Source organism: Choristoneura fumiferana, chromosome 10 (genome assembly GCF_025370935.1).
Source record: "Choristoneura fumiferana chromosome 10, NRCan_CFum_1, whole genome shotgun sequence".
NCBI lineage: Eukaryota > Metazoa > Arthropoda > Insecta > Lepidoptera > Tortricidae > Choristoneura > Choristoneura fumiferana.
Window position 1 is genome coordinate 13736432 of NC_133481.1, and position 21213 is coordinate 13757644.

Here is a 21213-nt window from a genome sequence, read left to right on the forward strand (position 1 = left end):
GTGGTCATTGGTGGTAGATGCAAGTGGAGAATTGTCGATCATTGTGGCGTTCTAATGGGGAGGCCTTTGTTCAGCAGTGGACGTCTTCCGGCTGATGATGACGACGATGGTCTACAAAACAATTTAGGCTGTTAATTTGCTACTTCAGTCGTATTTCAAATACAACAGTGATCTTTATATTTTCTACTGATATTTTCACGGGTGTGATTCCGAAAGTCAGTTAACTGTGTCTGAATTTGATTACTTACTTTAATTAGCAATAGTAAAAAAGTAGTCTAGAACTACTAATTAGTCTAGACAACAAGTGGCATCGTGCCATACCTACATCATCCGTCATTGAGCATTTTTTCAACTACTTTTTGAAACGTTTTTACAAATATTAATGACTTTTCTAGCCTAATTTAAAATTTACTAAGGGCCCGAAAATGACGCCAAAAATTAAAATAGCTGAATTAAAAAAAAACTATAAACTGCGCACAAGTGTGAATTGCATCGCTATCGGCCGGTTTTTGCTCTAATATTCATTTTCGTTACGTTTTAGATTACGATTTTAGGCTTAAAATCATATCACTAAAGAATAGCTGATGTCGTATAGCAAACATATTTTTTATGAACAGTAAATTTAATGTCTCCTTTGAACATAGCTGTCTCTCTCGTTATCTGTTAATTTCCTGACTGTGTTCTAAATAACTAAAACATACGATTTACATACAAATTCATAATTATTTAATATTATTTAATAATATTAAATTGTTAATCATAATTCATATTCATAGTTATTTAATACTTAATGAGGTAATTTATTTAAACAATGAATTTTTACATAAAAATAAAAATAAAAAACATAAAATTAACTAAAACGGGCTTCCTCATCCAAAGGCAGCGCAGCGCGGGGCATTGTACCTAAGACGCCTAGCGGCGTTGCCGTTGCACTGCAGGCTCAGTCTTTGGGCGAAGAAAAGCCTGCTCTTTGGTCGCCAGATATGCCGATTAGTTGTCCGACACTTCTTTCATAAATTTTTTTGTGTCGGACGACCAAGCCCAAAGGTTCGACCGCAAGTGCCGCAAAAAAGTAGTTGTCCTTAAGAAAGGCATATTTGCGGCACTTGACGGTTTGGCATCGTCTGCAGCTGTCCCTGGTTTCCGCGCAGACCGTTGGACGTGGGACGGGGCTAACGTATCCACGCATGTAACATCCCACGCCAACGGTAGCCCAGACGCCACGGCACCAACGTACAACCGTCGGGCCTCTTCCGTCCGCGCAGAAAGACCTGTAGGCTCTAGGGTCGCGGGGATGGACGCGGAGCCGAGAGCTCGACGGACGAGATCGTTGAGTGTCTGCGTGTCTGTAGGAACGGCCGGCACTAAGTTGGCAATGTAGGCCGTGGCGGCCGAGAGCGTCAGCCGAGCCACCGCAGCGACAGCAAAGATGAGGTTCGCAGGTCCTGAGGCCAGGCGAAGGCACACCGCGACTCGCAACGATCCGGGTCTAGCAGCGATCCTATGTTCCGAGAAGGGAGAGCGTGAAGCCAGTGTCCCGACTCAGNAGGTCCTGAGGCCCAGGCGAAGGCACACCCGCGACTCGCAAGACGATCCCGGGTCTAAGTGAAGCCAGTGTCCCGACTCAGCTTCCGAAACTGCCAATAACGGCCCGCTCGAAGTGGTTACTGCAATTCTCGATTAAATTTTGTGGATAGCTTTTACTTTCAAGAGGTCCCAGGCGGCTTGAACTATTTTTCGGTGGGCAAACTTTCCCCAAGGTTGCTGGCTATCCATGCCAACTCTGCGTCCGCCAAGCCTGACACCACAACATCAGCGGGATTTGTTAATGTTAAGGATACCACTGATGATGACAGAGCTGTGAACGGATGAAAGGAAGGCAGGGAGAGCCAGGTCGCTTGTCGTACGAATCCCCTATACCACCATATTTGATCGGTAAAGTCGCCTGTTTAAGTTTCTTTTAAAACAATATCAATAGATGAGGTCCACTTCTGTAGTTAGTGTCAGGGTTATTAGCAGTTCTATTTTAGTTACATGTTACTACTTTTTACTTAGCTACCTCCTAAAACTAATAAAAGTTTTGTAAGACAGTAGAGATATACTGTTTTGAGCAGCTACTGTTTTCTACAGTTTTTTAAAGTTCGAATCGAACTGCTTGTTTTTGCTTCGAGAGGGTTGGCAACACTGCTTCATTCAACTCAACTGTCAGTGAGTCGAGATTCGCCCGCCAGTTGTAGTATCTCTTATTAGTCTGTGCGCCAGTTGCCGAACGCGAAGCAAGATACATACCTACCGTCGGACTTAAATTAGTTGGAGCATCGTAATTATTTATCGCAATAAAATGGTTACCAAGGTAGCAGTAGTGACCGGTGCAAATAAAGGAATCGGCTTTGCTATCGTACGCGGCCTCTGCAAGCGGTTCAAGGGTGAAGTTTATCTTACATCCCGCGATGAAACTCGAGGCAAGAGCGCCGTGCAAGAACTTGAAAAAGAAGGTTTATTTCCTAAATTTCACCAGTTAGATATCACTAGTATCAAGAGCGTTAAAGTTTTCCGCGACTACGTTAAAGAAAAGTACGGTGGTATCGATATTTTGGTCAACAACGCCGCTATTGCGTTTAAAAGTGCTGCGACTGAGCCAGTTGCCGTGCAAGCGGAGCAAACTTTGTTTGTCAACTACTTCAGCTTGCTGTCAACTTGTGAGGTCTTATTCCCTATACTCAGAGACGGGGCCAAAGTAGTTAACATCTCGAGCTCTTGTGGTCACTTGTCACAGATTCCCAGTGTGGCCCTACGAAACAAGTTTAAGGATGAGAATCTCACTGTGGAGCAGTTGTCTGACTTGATGAATCAGTATATTGAAGCGGCAAGGCAGGGAACACAGGCACCGGAATGGGGCAACTCTTCATATGTGGTGTCCAAAGTCGGTGTAACAGCACTGACTAAAATTCATCAAAGAATGTATGATAATCGCAGTAAGTATCGTTCATACATTATTTCAGTTAATTCAGCATTCTTTATTGAACATTTTTAACCAATTTTTACCATTTCAAATTATGCCCCATTTTGAGGCAGTAACCATACACAACTCAAAATTAAAAATGGATGATTCCACCACCTCGTCTCGAGCGGTTTATATTCTTCATATGGATTTGTATGGGCATGCGCTTACTATCAACTCTGTAGTGTCACTGGATCGCCTCACTCGCGAGGTTGCCACGCACGGACGGCGAGTAGAGTGGACGCTGCCCGCACGCTTGCGATGCGGTGATCTCAACCCCCTCCACCCCCCTTCATTACACTGCGCGAGGTCCACTCGTTCTCAACACGCCGTCTGCGCGTGGACCACCTGTCGAGTGTCGACCAGGAGTGGATGCCTAATGTCGATGTGGTGCTCGTCGGGTGAAGGGTGGCTCTAATCAGCTGTAACCTTTATCTGTTTTAATAAGTACAAATTCTGCTCTGCTGATTCAAATAAAAAAAACAAAAACATAGCCTTAAATTTAACACGGATCCGTGTCTTAAGCATACCAGGGGTTAATTAAAGGCATGGAAGAGGGTCTTAAAGGGGTAAAAATTAGTAACAGTATAAAAAACAAAAACACACAAAATAAGATTATAATCTGTAGTTTTTTGATGAGGTATGGATAGGTGGTTGTTTGTTAATTCTTTTGTGCAAAAACTCCTGAATTAATTTTGATGAAATCAGGCACCCAGATATTTTATATCCTGGAAAATTACATAGTTACAGCAGGATTGTGATCAGTTAGTGTAATTATATAATAAATAGCATAAAATAAAAAATAACACCGGCCAAGTGCGAGTCGAACTCGCGCACGAAGGGTTATACCATACCAGTATCTATCCAACATTAGACATTAGCAAAAGATGGCAAAAAAAATGTTTGTTGTATGGGAGCCCCCTTAAATATTTATTTTATTCTATTTTAAGTATTTGTTCTAACAGAAATACATCATCTGTGAAAATTTCAACTGTCTAGCTAGCTGCCTATCACAGTTTATGAGATACAGCCTGGTGACAAACAGACAGACGGACAGTGGGGTCCAATAGGGTTTCGCTTTTACCATTTGGGTATGGAACTCTAAAAATGTACACCTTGTTTTTAATGACCTAAAAAAAAAAAAATATTAGAAGTATAGTAGGTAGGTATATCTGTTTATGAATCACTGTACTTTAAAGCTAGAAGATCACAATAAACCTGATAATTCGTAATGATAATAATAATAATAATACCAATCTTCTACTAGACTAGTTAATTATGTCTAAGGATTGTAATTTATGTTGTAACTTCGATGGCTTTCTTATCGACAGGCTCTCTTATCTATCTATACCGTTAATACTTTGAGTATCATTGTAGGGTACAAAATAAAATCTCAAGGTTATATCTCAAGGCTTAAATTAATTTAATCTGTAGCTGTTGTGCAGAATGAACTGCAACCCTGTCATCGTAACTGATATTAGCCCTAGCCTTAAAGCTGCTACTTAGGGTAATAATAGTAAATTTAATACTGAAATTGAAGACCATCTTATATAACTTTTCTAGAAGCCCTATGCCCGTAGTGAGGGATAACAGCAACACCTCAACAATGTTATATATTTTTTTCATCACACTTGCTCGTAAACAGTGTCATAACATGCAGGCTACCTTGGTTGCAACCCCCCAAATAAAACCCTCGACCTTAATGTGCTTGTCATGAAACCCGTGGTCGGTAAATGATTAATTGCGCGTACTAATGTTCTTGTCATGAAGCCCAAGGTCGGTATCATGAGTCAATGTGCGCTGCTGCAGCAGGACTACTACATTGACTACCACATGCACACGCACGTTGCGGCGCGTGCTGCGGGAGGGGGAGGTAGAGGGCGGCGCTACCAAGAGCACAGCCTAAGGTATCGCCAATATTTGGAACAATTAAAGTTTTTCTTTTACAAATATAAAATTTTACTCGCAAATGTGATGAAAAACATTGTATGTCGCACGGGCGGTACTAGAATTACGAACATCGAATCGACTCATTAAAGCCCTCAGTCTTCGACTATGGACTTCTAATACCTACTCTCGGTCGTAATTCCTGATTTACCGCCCTTAAGACACAATGTATTATTTTAAAGTAAATAACAGTAGCAGAGCAGTTGGGTCTTGTTCCAAATAGAACCTTTTCATAATCCCTCTTCTCTACTAGCAGTACTCGCGGCTTTGCACGCGTATACCATATCCGGCATCTATATTGAAATTCCGGGATTTTATAAAATTCCCATGGGAATTTCCAAAGAAAAAACGTTGTGACCTTTATGTGTAAACAACACCTGCATAAAATTGCATGTTTCTGCACCTAGTTGTAGGACCTATCCTATCGGAAAATTAGGATAAAAAGTGACGTACGTTCTTCCCGAGATCTAGCTAAATATCTGCAAATCAGACTTTATCCCCATCCATCCAACTGTTTTAGTATGAAACCGTAACAAACACACGCACTCACTCACAAACTTTCGCATTCATAAACCGAGTTTTTTGGCACAGTCATCCTGATTAGGTATATTTACTACAAGTACTAGCTTTTGCCCGCGGCTTCGCCTGCGTGGAATTCGGTTACCGCGCGCTGTTCCCTCGGGAACTGTGCAGTTTTCCGGGAGCCACCTCTGTGCCAAAAATCACGTTGATCCGTCGCTCCGTTTCGACGTGAAAGACGGACAAACACACAAAAACATTTTCGCATTTATAATATTAAGTATGGATTTCAACAAATTGCGTAATAACCAAGCAATATTATGCTCATGCTCAAAGTAAACATGGCCAAAATACTTCTGAAAGGATAATAAAAATCCAAGTTAAATATTAATGGTTGTATTGTTCACTAAGTCTTTCATACATGACCATGATATGTCCCAGTTTGATTATCCATCAAATACTTTAAAAGTTATTTTAACTATAACATAATGTAACATCTATTATAATTTGCTGTGTTTAATAAACAAGACGTGCAGACATTGACTAGATAAAATGAGACTACCCTCAAACAGCATCAAACAAAACATAGGTTATTGTCATACTCCTATGTTTGATGCTGATTGCAGATACTGCGGAAGTATTACATAAAGGAAGGAGGGCAAACTTCTATGGACACTGCTTCCAACAATCCTTTCTTTGCACCCACCCCGTTTAAATTTGGGGGGTAGCAAACTTAACACCATCTTGTCATCAAGTAGAGAAACTCTAAATTGTACACCACACTGTCGATGTTTCTTAACTCTAATTTTATTCTTCTCTCGGATTTCGGTGCCCAGGCATATTATCATCTCCTTGCAGTGAGATCTCTTTACTGTGGCCCCACACAACTGCCCACTTCCGCGGTCGCCGAGTCACTTATCATGAGTAACATTTAACATCAATCAGAATGTAGTAGACTTTACTGCTGCGCATGGTGTATTTGGAAACAAGGGCACGCGCATAAATAAACTTGGCATATAGTGCACATGTAGCGAGTGTCCTTGCGTTTCTTCTGTTTCGCGCACACTTTGCACCGCTGATACTTGTCCGCTCGGGCCGGCATGTGCTGCGCGGCCGCCGGCGGCAACAAGCTCACGGGATCCTTGATACATCTGTTAACTCTCAACGGTTTGTCCAAACTTATTTGCGAACTGTTGTACGTCTCTATCAACTGTCGTATCAACTTCGTCTGAAACTGCGCGAACGATTGCCTAGCTACATCCTTCATCATTTTAAAACAATTGAAAGCATTCAATAAATGCATGTCCACAATATGAAATAACAGCTTCTTGTGCCAGTGCAATGGCAACAAGCTACGTATCGAAGACATCATGTAATCAGCGGTGTCCAAGTTCGGGTTGTTCATGTTTTTAGAATAGTCTATGGACGCGTTCGGTTTCGTTATTAAATTGCCTGTTATCTTATCCTTTTTCGTTGTCGGCGTCATCCCGTCGTTGTGAATGGTTGTCAACATGTACGTGTATGATTTGTGGTGCCACTGGATCGCTGTGAGCGGAGGGCAATAACCCACGGATATTACACCATTATCCAAGTTTTTAATAAAGTCTGGCATCCCGGGTTTGTTCTTGACGGTTTTGCCACAAGCGTAGATGTTGTTATCGTACAGATATTTAAACAATCTGGGGCTTGTGTACCGTTCGTCGACGTACAAGTGTCGGTAGGAATTGAAATATGGCTTCAGCAAACCAACTACCACGGTTTCTGATGATCTTAGACTGTTAAGTATGTATTGATCTGTTTTCTCAGCGCCAAAATAAAGCGTGAAGTCAACAATTAAGCTTGTGGTCAGATCCCGCAGCAAAAATAATTTAACACCGGGTTTCTTTAGGTCACGTTTGCAGGTAATTCCCTTGTAAGGTATAACGCATTCATCCACGGTTAGGACTTTCGATGGATTCAGTATGGCGTTTTTAAATTTCTCTCGCGCGTGGTTTACGAGAAAGTCTATTATGCTGAGCTGGGCGGTGCTGGTCGGAGCTCTGAGAAGATACAAAATTGAGGAAAATCTTGAGCGACCCATGAGTGCCCCGAAAATGGGCGAGTACAGTAGGTGGTCCGTAGCCCAATGCTCATCAAGTTTCAACCTTTTATTTCTGGTCATAAGCATACAGACGGTTAAGAAAATATAAAACTCAGCGATGGTGACGTCCTGCCATTTCTTAAGATGACAATTTGCGGGGTTCATCGGGTTACTCTCATCGGCAATGAATTCCCTGTACGTTTGATTGATGCTGGCGACAATTTGTAGCATTATGTCGTTATCGAAATAGTAAAGGAAGTAGTCTAGTTCTCTTGCGTCTTCTCGCATTAGGTCGGGATGCATTTCTAAGGGTGCCTCTTGGAATGGGACGACGACGGGTTCGAATCTTTCTGATGTCCACACGATATCTGTGTTGGACGAGGATTCCGAGCACGGGACCTCTTGGGATTGTTCCTCTTGTTCATCTTCTGAGGTCTGAAACAAACCAGATAACGTTATATTTGCCGCTCAAAATAAAATACCACGAGATCTCGAGCTTTGCGTTACATTTCTCTAGTTCCCCGATAAATTTAAGGATGAGTTGTCATCACAGCTAGTGAAACTAACCAAATATTAATCGAAAAAAAAAGTACTAATTCATACTATAATCCCCAAAACCTAGTTCCCTAACTGTTTTATACTGTGATTCCTTAACATGTGTGTGTGGCTTAGATATGTACGTATGCAGCCGACACGAGTGTATGTATGTACCGTCCGTGCCGGAGAACCCCTGGTATAATCTTTAAAATCTTTAAATTAAAGCGGCACATAAAATACATCCAATCGTTCCCAAACTGATAACACGAACCACTTCTTATCTATGTGATTGTGTTGTCAAAATCATAAACTCGTAGTACATTGAAGTTTAATAAAAACACCTGACGGACTGTTTGGAACGAGCTTTTTATATAAATATGTCCTTGTTCACTTTAGCGAACAAACGGTGTCTGTTTTATCAATAGCTATTAGAAATCATCATGTTTTAGATGTCTTTGCGTCCTAAACCCAAATCTTCTTGGCAATAATGGTCTTTACAAAAAGGCTGGTAGAGTCTAAATAATGTTAAAAGGCATTTACCGCCTATTTGCAAAATAAACATTAATTACCCCGTCGATAGTTTCCTGCACCATTTTATTAGTCAAAACATCAAGGTAGCCTGAAGACAGTGGTGAAATAGAACGATTAAGCCGAACACTTACCTCGTATTCCTCCAGCATAGCATCCGTTTCACAGAACTCGTCCATTGCATTCTGCGCTTCCATCATCCTAAGCAATTCATCAGAGAACTTGTCATCCATATTGGCGAGTTATATGCAACAATCGCAACGCAATCCTTATTGAGACAGTTGTGGGGCGTTTGAACGGCTTTGTGATCTGACCGGGTTTGACGTTAGTTTTGTTTTGTCCGCGAATATCGACCGCCGGGAGCATTTTAACACGGCTGCGCGAAAGTGTTGCCAGGCCAGGTGTGAACTGTACGTGGACGATCAACTAAAAGGAATCCTAATATCTGTTGCACGCAAATTGGTTGGCGTTCCACGAGAACTTTGCACTTCCCTAGAGTAAACAGTAACCTATGAATATATGATAGCGTAATTAATGGAAATTAGTGATCGTTTTTTAAAATCGTTTAAGTAGGTTCAGATAATTATTACCCTACAAGCAAACAAAGATGAGAAGATTCTACAGCGGCTCAATTTTTACTTACTCGAATATTTAACCACCATCAAAACAAATAAAGGAAAGAACGAACTCGTCGATAAATAATATACATTTTTATTCACCATCACAAACTAAAAATTACAATACAAGACAGATAACATTATTAAGTGAGGCATAATGGGCGTGAGACTCAGCGAGGTCGCTGGTTTTCAGTATCCAACCAAACTAAAACTTAACTAGTCTACTTAGAACTACGGATCTTTTTTCCTAATTTGGTCCGTATCCTGATCTGCTGCACTTAGAGCGGCTGCGTCTATTTGGCTAATTATTTTTGTTATTGTTTGTTTGTGTAAACAAAGTTTGACTGAAACGATAAGTTTCAAAAAATGACCGTGTGAAGCCGGGGCAGCTAGTATTTTATTTTTGTGCCTAGATTTACCGTCCTTCGCTCTGAAGCCATAAAGCCGTCTATTGCATACCTACCTTGAAAAATGTCTTTAAAGCTGCGCGTCCACTGCATCGGATTCGGAGCGTACACACCGCACGGAGCGGGCGGATTTGTTACTCTGTATGGATTTCTTTTCTACGGCGCAGACATGCCGTTCCAGTGCACGCAGTGCAGTACCATATAAATCTATACATAGCAACAAATCCGTCCGCTCCGTACGCTCCGATTCCGATGCAGTGGACGCGCAACCTAAACCTGTGTTTTATGTACTACCTGCACCCTGTACTATCTGACAGAGTCAAATCAAATATTTATTACGGACGCTTTGTTATGTCAGATATTGGTGCTGGTGACAGATATTGGTATTGCTTACTTTTGGTGTTCAATAAAGAGCCATTGTATCTTTTTCCAGACTTGCAAATAAACGCGGTGCATCCAGGTTACGTGGCCACGGACATGTCCTCCCACAAGGGTCCTCTGTCCATCGACGAGGGCGCCGCGGCGCCGCTCTGGGTCGCTCTGGACGCCGACTTGCGCGGCGCTTACGTCTGGTACGACAGTCGGGTCGTGGACTGGGACGGCGAGAAGCCGGAAGGCTAAGGGACGAGCAAATCGGCCATCCTTGCACATTAAGGCTCAAAGTAACTTATATTAAAAAAAGAATATGAAAGAATTCATAACTTTCAGTTTTAATATTGTTTTCACACCTCTCCTTCAGAAAAGTAACGAGAGGCAAAGTGCAACTTTTCTGTTCAAGGCTTTTCTAAGTGTTTTATTGCAAATGTCATTTTTTGAAGTTGATAAATTGTAAAGCCAAGCCATTTTCTATGCTGGTTGTTCTTTAATAATATGTTGATATTTTTTTTCAAGTTTCTTAATGCTCGGTGTGAAAGTTGTATGAACCACTCGGGAGCAAATTTATTTTCATCTTGGGCGTTAACACTTGAATCCCTCATTACGCTCAGGATTCTACTACTACTTTATTGTAGAATCCATCGCTACATTCTGGATTCAATGTACGCCCTCGCCGTAATACACCATTTTGCTCCCTTGTGACACAAATAACTATTTATCCTTGTAAGTCTCACCGTTTTTTTTTTAAATTGCAGTGTTGTGTTTTTGAAAATTATTTAAACATAATTAGATTTTTAGTTTTTTTTCGTAAATTGGGCATTTATTAATTTATTACAATTGATTTGCATCATATGAGAGTTACGTAATTATATAATAATGGTTTTTCAATAAACTTTATGCATTAAGGTTAGCAATAACTCGTTTTTGTGCTCAAATATGAAGTGTTTATTAGCTGTCTAAGTAAATACATATTTTAAAAATAATATTTGTTTTACTGTAGCGTCACGTGTGTCGTACAGACGGTAGACATTTTACAGTTATTATCTGTAGTGTTGTGTCGCGTCAGAACGGTATCGGTTTCATACATTTTATATGGTTGCGTTCACATTTATCTGATGCAGTGTCATGTGACGGCTTGTGTTGTGTCGCATCAAAGCTAGAGAGAAAGAGAGAGTATCACAACACAACACGACAGATAAAATGTGAAAGGAATGAAGGTAAATGTTGTATAGATGTAGTGAAAAAAGTTTTTACACAGGTCAAGTAAAAATCAATCTTACGTCAATGTGAACTTTGACGTGGAAAAACTTTACACTTAAACTAGATTTTGTTATTAATTGAACAAAACGTAATTTTACCTATTTATTTATTATTAAATAACCATTAACTTTATCTACATTCAGGAGCGGAGATCACAAATGCTATACTTTATATCACACTAAAATACTTATGATATAAGTGAACCGCCGTAAACTAGAACCCTTTCACAGTAAATGAATGAACGACTGTGACTTCATGTTCAATAACTGCTTATTTAGACAAGGTACTAAGGATCGAGATAACAGCGATTTACACGACATGAGACCTAACCATTCGACTTCCAATTATTTTTACCAAGTTACTGATCCTTGCAATGCATACTATTGTAAGTTGCAATGCATACTACATGCAGCACCACAAAACATTATTGCGGGTTCGAATCTCCAACCGTTCATCGGTCCTGCGACAGACGTGGCCAGCCCAACGCCACTTCAGCGAACTAATTCTTGGAGCGTCGGTGACTAGTTCTTTGTCGGATAACGTGATTTCGGATTTTATCCTTCAAAGAAATAGCATTACTGTCTCCATAGCTCGCTGAGCGACGAATGATCTAAGTATTTTAGACGTATTCTGCCCCTCCGAAAAAGAGTTACGGTATAAGAGTAACACAAAGACAGATTTACACATACTTGGGGGTAAATGGTCCTTTATATTATTATGATTGTATTGCTGTTTGTTTTCTCAAAAAGAAAAAATAAATATAAAATAAAGAATCCACTTTCAATAATTTTAAAAACCGTAGTCACACTGTATGACTTAAGAGTCCGCAGCAAGTAGCGCTCAACTCCGCGTTGAGATCACGCGCTAACGCTTTAAAATATTGTTGTTTCACCTAGAGTAAGACAGGGCGCTAGAAAGAAAGCAAGAGCGCGCTAGCGGGAAGGCGGAGCTAGAGACATGTCACAGTAACAATATTGCAGTAAAATATCTTCATACAATGGTGAAATTATTGCAGTATCTAAGTAGAATATAACAGTAGAACATCTCCAGACCAAGATTATAATATATACAGCGCGGGAGGGCAGCTACCGGCTAGGATATTATTTGGCGTTCCAAAAACGTAAATGTACATTACACTACACATTACGCTGTAAAACTTTTTTACTGCCCATGGTGAGTACACAATTTTACGTCTTCACCTTGCCAGAAAGTGGGTTTTACCATACGCATAGCGGGCGGTAAAACTCACATTATGGCCAGGTGTGGCGTAATAGTACATTATGTCTTAAGGGCGGTTAATAAGAAATTACGAACGAGAGTATTAGAAGCTCAAAGTCAAAGACTGAGGACTAGGTCGATGTTCATAATTATAGTACCGCCCGTGCGACTTACAATGTTTTCATCACATTTGCGAGTAAAATTGTATATGTGTAAAAGAAAAATATTATTGTTACAAAAATTGCCGATACCGCTGGTGCAGTTCTTGGCAGCGCCAGCTACCAGCCGCCCTCCGCCTCCCGCAGCATGTGCCTGACATGCGTGCACGAGGTCCTCCTGCTAGTCGTGCAGAACCTGCGCGCGCAGCAGTATTAGTACGCGCAACAACTCATAACGCCAAAAAAAGGCCCTTAGGTTTTATTAAGGACTGCAACCAAGTTAGCCTGCAGCTTACGACACTGTTTACGAGCAAGTGTGATGAAATAGTATATTGTACAACAAAAGCATAAAACGAGCAATTTTACCCGAGACGTTCATATAGCCACCCGAGCCACGGCGAGGGTGGATAGAAACGTCGAGGGGAAAATGGGCTCAATGCTAGAGTTTTACACTCTGCTTTTCACTTCGCTTGCGAAGAAATGAAATAGCAATAGTAAAAATAAATGTTCACTTATTTTGTACCTTTTATTTTTCATGCTTTACTATATTAGTTTTATTGATTTATTTTCATCGATTTGATTGATTTTTAGGTGTAAAAAAATAAAAAAATATGTAGAAACTCTTTTGTTTGTGGTTTCACACCTTGATTGCCTTGACCTTAGACGAAGATTCTACTTTATGCACTAGAGCATAAAAAGTTATTGTATGTTGCCTAGATGCAGCATGAACACGCACTTTACGAGCATGAGAAGTGAAATAGTCGATTGTACAACAAGAGCATAAAACGAGCCATTTTACGACGTTTACGATTTTAAGACGTTCGTTCCGGTACGGCGAGGGTGGATAGACACGTCGAGGGAAAAATGGGTTTAATGCTCGAGTTTTACACTGCTTTTTACTTCGATTAATTCGAGGAAATAGCAACAGTGGAAACAATGGTTCACTTACTATGTTTCTTTTATTTTTCATGAATTACTATATACATAATTCTATTTTTTTATTTTATTGATTTATTTTGATTGATTTGGTTAATTTTTAGTTTTATATAAATAAATAAAAAAGTTAAAAACTTTCTGTTTGTGGCTGGTTGACACCTGATTAGCTTGGTCTTAGACAAAGATTTTATTTTATGCACTAGAGCATAAAAAGTCATTTTATGTCGCTTAATCTCAGCATAAAAACGAACTTTACGAGCATGAGAAGTGAAAAGTATAATATCTATAGACTACAACATCAACTTGATTGGACACATTGAAGATTGGGTGTATTGAATAAAATAAAAAAGTCATACAATATTGTGTTTTATTTTTTAATACATACAAGTATGAAAATTCGCTTATTTTTAAGAACTCTCTCGTATCGGTAACTTTCTAGGTAGACGCGGATCTATAATTTCAGGTAGTATGCATTCCATGTAAAATTTTCTCAATTTATTTAATATGCTCTCCCAGAATCCTGTATCCTTTTCGATTTTTTCGAATAATATGCCTTTTGGAGTCCACACCACGAAGATACAGTATCTTTTTTTTGTAATATTTAACTGACCTTGTACTTGATAAAAGTAGTTGTGATTTTGCTTCAGTTTTATTTTCTGAGGATCACTTTCGTCCAACACACAGAAAGTAATTTTTTTCTTTAAAATAGCTTCTGTTGGCGTCATATTTGCCGCCGAAGCTGGGCATTTGATCTCCACAATTGTTTCTTCGTCTATGACTCCGTCGGGACTCGCGCCTAAATACTGGTGTTCCTCGAGGATGTATAACCCACAAGGTGATACTTGCACTCCTAGTGCAGCTTCAGTCTCTTTTAAAGCGATGGGCTCATTCTCATTGCCGTATCTAGTAGCATCGCTACCTTTAAAATTGCTATATAAGAGTGTTTTTATAATATTTTTACACGACGTGGCAGCTCTTCTCTTACATATTTGACCAAACACTGACGCAGTAAGGCGTATTTTTCGTTGTTTGATCCATTCAGGGTTCGTTGCCTGCCCAACGGTATCTTTTTGGATATTTTCAAGTTCTATTTTACTTTTTGAAAAGTCTGCTAAGAGTGCTTGTTTTCTTTTTTCGTAGTGCTCAACTTCCATATCTGGTTCTTTTTCGATATCACCGTAATGTTCATCGGGTCCTGCGATACGTTTTCTTCGTTTTGATTTTTTGTCTTGGCTTGATTTTCTTTTCGCCTTTTCTGCCTGCCTCTTCTCATACTTCTGCGTGTAAGTCCCCAGTTCTTCATTTTTTGTTAATACTTTACTCATGGTTGCTACAAGACTCCCGGTGTTTCTTTTTGTAGCAGCTGCGTAGCAACGGGACTCATAAGATCCACGAAGGGAGTAATTTATTCGTTTGCCTCCTATAAATTTTGCGATTAGTGCATTAAACTGCTCAACAATATTGTTTGTTTGCCCCATAAGGAGACTTTCGGCATTGTTTAAAATAGGACTTATAGCGGTGTATATGTCATACCACAAGCCACAATCTTTCATTTGGCCTATGAAGTTTTCTTCGCCTGGTTTCGGGCCATTACAAAAATATGTTTTGCAGTTGGCATGCTCACCAAAAACGTGGCAAGGCCCGTTTCGTAGGTCTTTTTTTAATTCATTTACTTTCTCAGTAAAAGTTTTCCCTTCCATTTTCGAAGAAAAGTCTATTGCTCCTTTAATTGCCTTTCGTAGTCGCAATATGTTATCATTTAGGCATTTCCTCATGATAATAGGGACAGGTCCTTGTTTATTTTCAGTTTTTTTTGTCAAATTTCTCAATTTAGTGCAATAATTTCGTAATAAATGATTACTGCATTCTATTTTGTGTATAGCAGTGGAGTGGCCATATGGCAATGCTTCGTTTAAAGCACTCATGACACTGCTATCGCCATCACCAATAAGTTTGGTGTATTTCAAGCCATGCATATTTATGCTGCATTTAAAACCTTCTACTACACCGTCGGCTTCCATTGCTGTGGAGCTACCAGACCAGTTTTTAAAACATTTATGTTTCTTGACCTCAATCTTTTTATTACTTGCAACAGCGCATACAGAGCAATAAGAATTCCGTATTCCTAAAAAGAGAACCTTTTTAGTTTCATACCCAATAATGCACGCTACCCCGGATAATGAATTATAATTGCTGGTACGATATGATCTTTTTCCCCACGATGCGTCCGCTACTACTGTGATGTAGGGAACGCCATCAGCGTCTACGTTTCCTTTTTCAATTGCCATTTGTTTTTCTTCGAGTCCTGCCTCAAACATGCTCTTCAAAGAGATATCTTTTAAAACATCCCCAAGCAACAAATTCTCTTTCCCAAATGTTTTCTCCGCTATACATGGCATATCTAAATGAGCGCAAAGCTCATCTAATTGGGAAAAGCCACTACCCGAACATACGACTGCTTGAACAACATTTTTATTAATTTTAGACTCTAGTTTTTCATTATTAAATGCTTCTTTTTTGCCACACATTTTGCATTTGAAAAGAAAAGTTGACTGGAATCCGATTCTCGACTCCTTCACAAAATCCATATCTTTAAAGCTGCAATTAAATGGACTATGATCCACAGCCTTCATTTGTTCAAATAAATATTGAACATTGAAAATTCGTCGACCTGTCATTTTACGTACGACTTCCTCATTGCTATCATGATCAAGTTCAATTTGTAATGATGGTGTCGAGGACGGAGTACTCGGACTCAAATTTCTGAAAGGAAAAAAAAGTTACGTTATATTTATACCATGCAAGGTTAAATCAGAGTATACGGTGAAATAAAAATATTTGATACTGCATTATGAGGCGTACACTACTACAGAAAACTTCTAACGCCGGTGACGCTATGCAAAAAATACGTTTCGATTTTCGGTGCCATATTGTGCGCGCGACTACATTTTTAATACAAGCTTTTTGCTGACTGTACTTGCATTTTCATCCAAACTACTTTTCCGTACCAAATGTGGAAGAAGTGGGTCAAATTCAACTCGCAAGATTTTACCTGCACATACATTCATAGGTACATACATTGCAACTATTGCAAGGTAAAAGCTTGTAAAAATAATAATAAAAACACCAACCTGCTAAATTTTGAAATTGAGGCGGAGGATCGGTATTGTTATCACTATCAGACTGCTCACTGGCATGCTCTCCGGTGCCAAGCGTACTGCACATGTAAAAAATACATACATAGTGAAATGACGTCAGTCGCCATTAGTCAAAGTAATAACAGAGACTACCAGAGGTAATACTTCGTTCGTAATACCTTACTTATCGCCCTTAATGAACAATGGGATATTATAGTGCTATGACCTGTATAAGTGAAATAACAGAAGTGCGGTGTACATCGATCAAGATAATAAACTGAAATCATCTTTAATAGCCGTGTCAATATAGGTACGAGTAGGTACTAGTCTCAGTGCAGTTGCAGTCAAGAGCGAAAATAAAACTACAAGTGAAAAACGTAAGTAGCTGTGAAATAAGTTTTTGGTAAAAAAAAAAATCTGTTCAAGCTTTTTTTTTTGCTGACTGTACTTTTTGTCGACTTTACTAGCATTGTTACCTATTAAACTACATCATACGAAATTTCAAGTCGATGCCATTAACCGTTGAAGAATTCCGTCCTGCGGAGACGATCCTGGCCGGACTACCAGGATGTCAGCTACCAGATTATTGTATTGTCACGCAATTCACATAAGTATACCAAATTTCAAGTCAATTCGACCACTGAAACTGAGTCAAATTCAACTCGCAGGATTTGAGCCTCACATACATACATACGAGTACATAGGTACATACATTGCAAGTTAAATAAAAGATTGTAAACTAGTAAAAATAATAATAAAAACACTAACCTGCTTAAATTTAGAGGTTGAGGTGGAGGATCGGTATTGTTATCACTATCAGACTGCTCACTGGCATGCTCTCCGGTGCCAAGCGTACTGCACATGTGAAAAATACATACATGGTGAAATGACGTCAGTCGCCATTAGTCAAAGTAATAACAGAGACTACCAGAGGTAATACTTCGTTCGTAATACCTTACTTACCGCCCTAATACACAATGTGCTATTACAGTGCTATGACCTGTATAAGTGAAATAACAAGTTTGTGTGGTGTACCTACGTCGTACAAAAATAATAAATAAAGGTACGAGTACGAAAATTCATTTTTAATACAAGCTTTTTTGCTGACTGTACTTTTTGTCGACTTTACTAGCATTGTTACCCAAACTACATTTATTTTGTACCTATACCAAAAACAAGTCGATAACATTGTAACAGTTGAAGAGTTCCGTCCTTCGGAGACGATTCTGGCCGGACTACCAGGATGTCAGCTACCAGATTATTGTATTGTCACGCAATTTACATAATTATGCAAAATTTCAAGTCAATCCGACTGCTAGAAGTTGGTCGAATGCAAGATTTGATTACAGACAAATATCGGGACAGGTGAAACTAAATAAAAGCTTGTAATAGAGGACAAGGAAGAAAAATCTTACGCTACTGTCCTAGTTATAACTTACCTATTAGGATTAATGTTTTCTTTTTTATGACGAGCCGGTCCTTTTTTTTTCCTACGAGCCGATAACCATAATCTTGTCTTCGATGATCTTTTCACTTCTGGAAACAAGAACATTAATAATTATTTTTTATGGGAGCGCCATAGTTCGCATAGGTACTCTTTTCTCTTTTCTAGTAAAACCATAATTATTTTTTGTCCAAATCATCGTTTGTCAGTATGCGAGCCGATATATGGACCCATTTTTTATAAGTACTTGGTAATATTGACTAAAATGCATCTAGGTAGGTACTTACCCTGTTTATCCATTTTTGTAACATAAAAATGCAAAGTCCATATAAGAAAGCCAAGGTCGTCGAACAGTATGTGCACACACACCACCAGTATCACCAAGAAATATCAAATCCGTTATCAGTCCAAGTCGTAAGTAGTTAGATCGCGTTTATGATACGAAGAGAATTCACCAAAATAATATTACGTAACTCTCGCGCACAGCTGACGAGTCACTACTAACGAGCGACGCACGCACACGCAGGGCCAGCGTAAACCAAGGACAAAGGCGGCGCGTACCGCCCTCCCCGTACCGTTCCCCCGCGCTAGAGTGATTCGCTGCAGATTCGCATAAAAAATGTATAGTTTTTTTACTGATTTTCGTAGTTTCGTTCTCATTTGAAAACCACAAAATCATTTCGGAAAAATGCTTTTTCTTATGAAACTACATAGTTTAGTCGATGCCGGAAATAGGTTTTGACTTCAATCTGAACTATATTTTGGCCGTAGTATTTAACCGAACTGCACAGGGTTTTTGGCTCTTAAAATGCAAAACTTGTACTCGTTCTATTTTCTTTGTAATACCATTTCAAGAGTCATAAACTAATTTCAGGCCTAGATATGCCTTATCTCATTGTATTTACAAAAATCATGATGATGCTACTTGTTATTTTAAAATAAGGACGTAACTACGATTTGTATGGAGAATCAAGCTTGCTGCGGACTCTTAAGTTATTTTTTTATTTACATATGACACCCATTTCAATGAACAATGAGAAAACAACGTATTTTAGAAATCAAATACCGATCTTAAATCGCAACCCCTGATAGAAACCCCATACTCTATGTTTCTTACTAACTGCGCACAATTGTTCTTTTTGTCATTTTACATTTTGCTCTTCCTAACACGCTTGCAATAATATTGCGAATGAGCTCACGCGCTTTTTCGAGCCAGCTCGTGCCGAATTTTTTTTTACGTAAATTTGACTTGAATTGACCCATCTGTATTTGGGCTTATTAAACCAGCAGGCAATAAATGTCGCACCATGCTGATGGATCATTTTTGGTTCTGCCGCACCAAACTAGTTTATGCTAGTTTATCTTAGTTTTGGTGGTAATTATGTAGATATTAAATCACTTTCGTCTCACCTGATGAATGAAACCTATTTTTGAATTTATGATTTATCAAATAATCTCCGTAACAAGGTACTGACAATTGCCATGACATATTTTTCGCTTTAAAACTTTTTCGTTTTTGTGTACGGAAATCAAAATATACGAACCGAAGCCTTTGTAGCCTTAAAAAAGATTTCGGAATTTTTTGAAACGCTTGCTTAGAAAAACATTGTCATTGACGGCGCTTCTCACTTTAAACTAGTTACGTACGAATCAATGTAAGCAAAGACATGATTTTTAATAAACTAAGTTATTGAAGCTTTCAATTTTAAAATATTTCACACAGAATTTACTGCAATCAAATTTAGGTAGAAATTAACGTACCTGCCGTGTTTATTACAATTCTTAATGTCTAATTTTGTTCAAATGATATTTTTGGATTATGTATAGTATATTACTAAATAAAAGTTTAAATTCAAAATACCATTTACAATTTACTATAATAAAGTACAACCAGCTAGTAAAGTCTCTGAGCAGTTGCGGTGCCAGAAACGTCATAAAACTAAAACTCTCATTCACTGCTTTAACCTCCCTTAAATAGAAGCCTGGCGGCCGAACACACTGTACATACTAGCATGGCAGAGGGAAAATAGATGCAAAGGCTCATCTCGTTTTAAATTAACTAAAAATTTGCTCACAAATTAAAAGATTTTCCTTACCGTAGAACCATCACATCGAACCCAGGTTTCAAAAAAAATAAAAGCTAAAAAATCTTGGAGTTGATTTAAAAAAATCCAAAAACCAATTTCAACTCGAGTGCCGTGTTTAATGGAATACGTATACATATAGGTAATACGTAGTTAAAAATATTTTTACAAAATAATAGTTAAATATTGCAAACACTTTCACTTAAAGCTTTTTTTTAAAGCTGAAGTTGTGAAACAGATGACGAACCCCGTAATTTCAGATAAGTGGATTAAATCCTTAAAAAGGTTCAAGTGTCGTTTTGTAAAAATTCTTCTAAAAGCCTATTCATGTTAATATCATTTAAGTCTCCGTTATATCTTCGGGGGCTGCTTAATATGACCGTTAACATTCCAGGTTTATTCGACTCGATTTCAGTGATTATAGTAAACAGTTTGGCCAGCTATTAATTACTTCGTAATGTTTAATACGGAAAAATAAGTTTTCTTCTTTTAAATAGAACTGCCGTGAGACCAAGAAATAACTATTTCAATAACGTAAACAGGCACTCACGTTTTCACTGTCGAGATATGTCCGACAGTTTCGAACCAACAACCCATCGTGACGTGATCTCTTACCATCAGGAGTCCCACTTGTTCTTTGCCATCCAGTCGAATAAAAAAAAAGACTATTACATGACCGTATGACTGTGATGAATAATACGTGTGTGCCTTATTTATATAATTAAATTTGCTTATTTAAAGCAAGTAATGATAAAGTAACCCACTCATCATTGTTGAATATCGCGTTTTATAAAGCTAAGAAAAAATCACGAATTATATGGCTAATTCAAGTTTTTGTTTGATTTTGTTGCCTGTCAAAAAGTGTGTTAGGTTATTTAGAAGGCAGACCATTAAACGTCAGTTTACATGGAAATTTTCGATGATGTGATGTAATATAAATCTCAGAGCCTTAAAAAATATGGTGT

The 21213-nt window shown here is 38.8% G+C and overlaps 2 protein-coding genes across 2 annotated transcripts; one reads left to right on the top strand and one right to left on the bottom strand.

The window, feature by feature from the left end:
• Nucleotides 1–2237: 2237 nt before the first annotated feature.
• On the top strand, nucleotides 2238–10994 carry LOC141432141 (carbonyl reductase [NADPH] 1-like). Its single transcript, XM_074093593.1, has 2 exons — nucleotides 2238–2975; nucleotides 10070–10994. The coding sequence occupies exons 1-2, from the start codon at nucleotides 2342–2344 to the stop codon at nucleotides 10255–10257; spliced, it is 822 nt and encodes a 273-aa protein (XP_073949694.1). The 5' UTR covers nucleotides 2238–2341; the 3' UTR covers nucleotides 10258–10994.
• A 776-nt stretch (nucleotides 10995–11770) lies between these two features.
• Nucleotides 11771–18666, bottom strand: LOC141431767 (uncharacterized). Its single transcript, XM_074092945.1, has 5 exons — nucleotides 18452–18666; nucleotides 18160–18256; nucleotides 17489–17575; nucleotides 16715–16800; nucleotides 11771–11865 (listed from the first exon to the last, which is right to left on the bottom strand). Exons 1-5 carry the CDS (start codon nucleotides 18462–18464, stop codon nucleotides 11771–11773), a joined length of 378 nt encoding a protein of 125 aa, XP_073949046.1. The 5' UTR covers nucleotides 18465–18666.
• Between the last annotated feature and the right edge of the window lie 2547 nt (nucleotides 18667–21213).

Bases quoted from the DNA above. Each gene is read 5' to 3' on its own strand.
- LOC141432141 (XM_074093593.1), top strand. From the start codon at position 2,342: ATGGTTACCAAGGTAGCAGTAGTGACCGGTGCAAATAAAGGAATCGGC. The intron at 2,976-10,069 runs GTAAGTATCGTT...ATCTTTTTCCAG, and splicing joins AAGAATGTATGATAATCGCA to ACTTGCAAATAAACGCGGTG.
- LOC141431767 (XM_074092945.1), bottom strand. The intron at 17,576-18,159 runs GTAAGTTATAAC...TCACATGTGCAG, and splicing joins GAAAACATTAATCCTAATAG to TACGCTTGGCACCGGAGAGC. The intron at 11,866-16,714 runs GTTGGTGTTTTT...TTCGTCGCTCAG, and splicing joins TCAATTTCAAAATTTAGCAG to CGAGCTATGGAGACAGTAAT.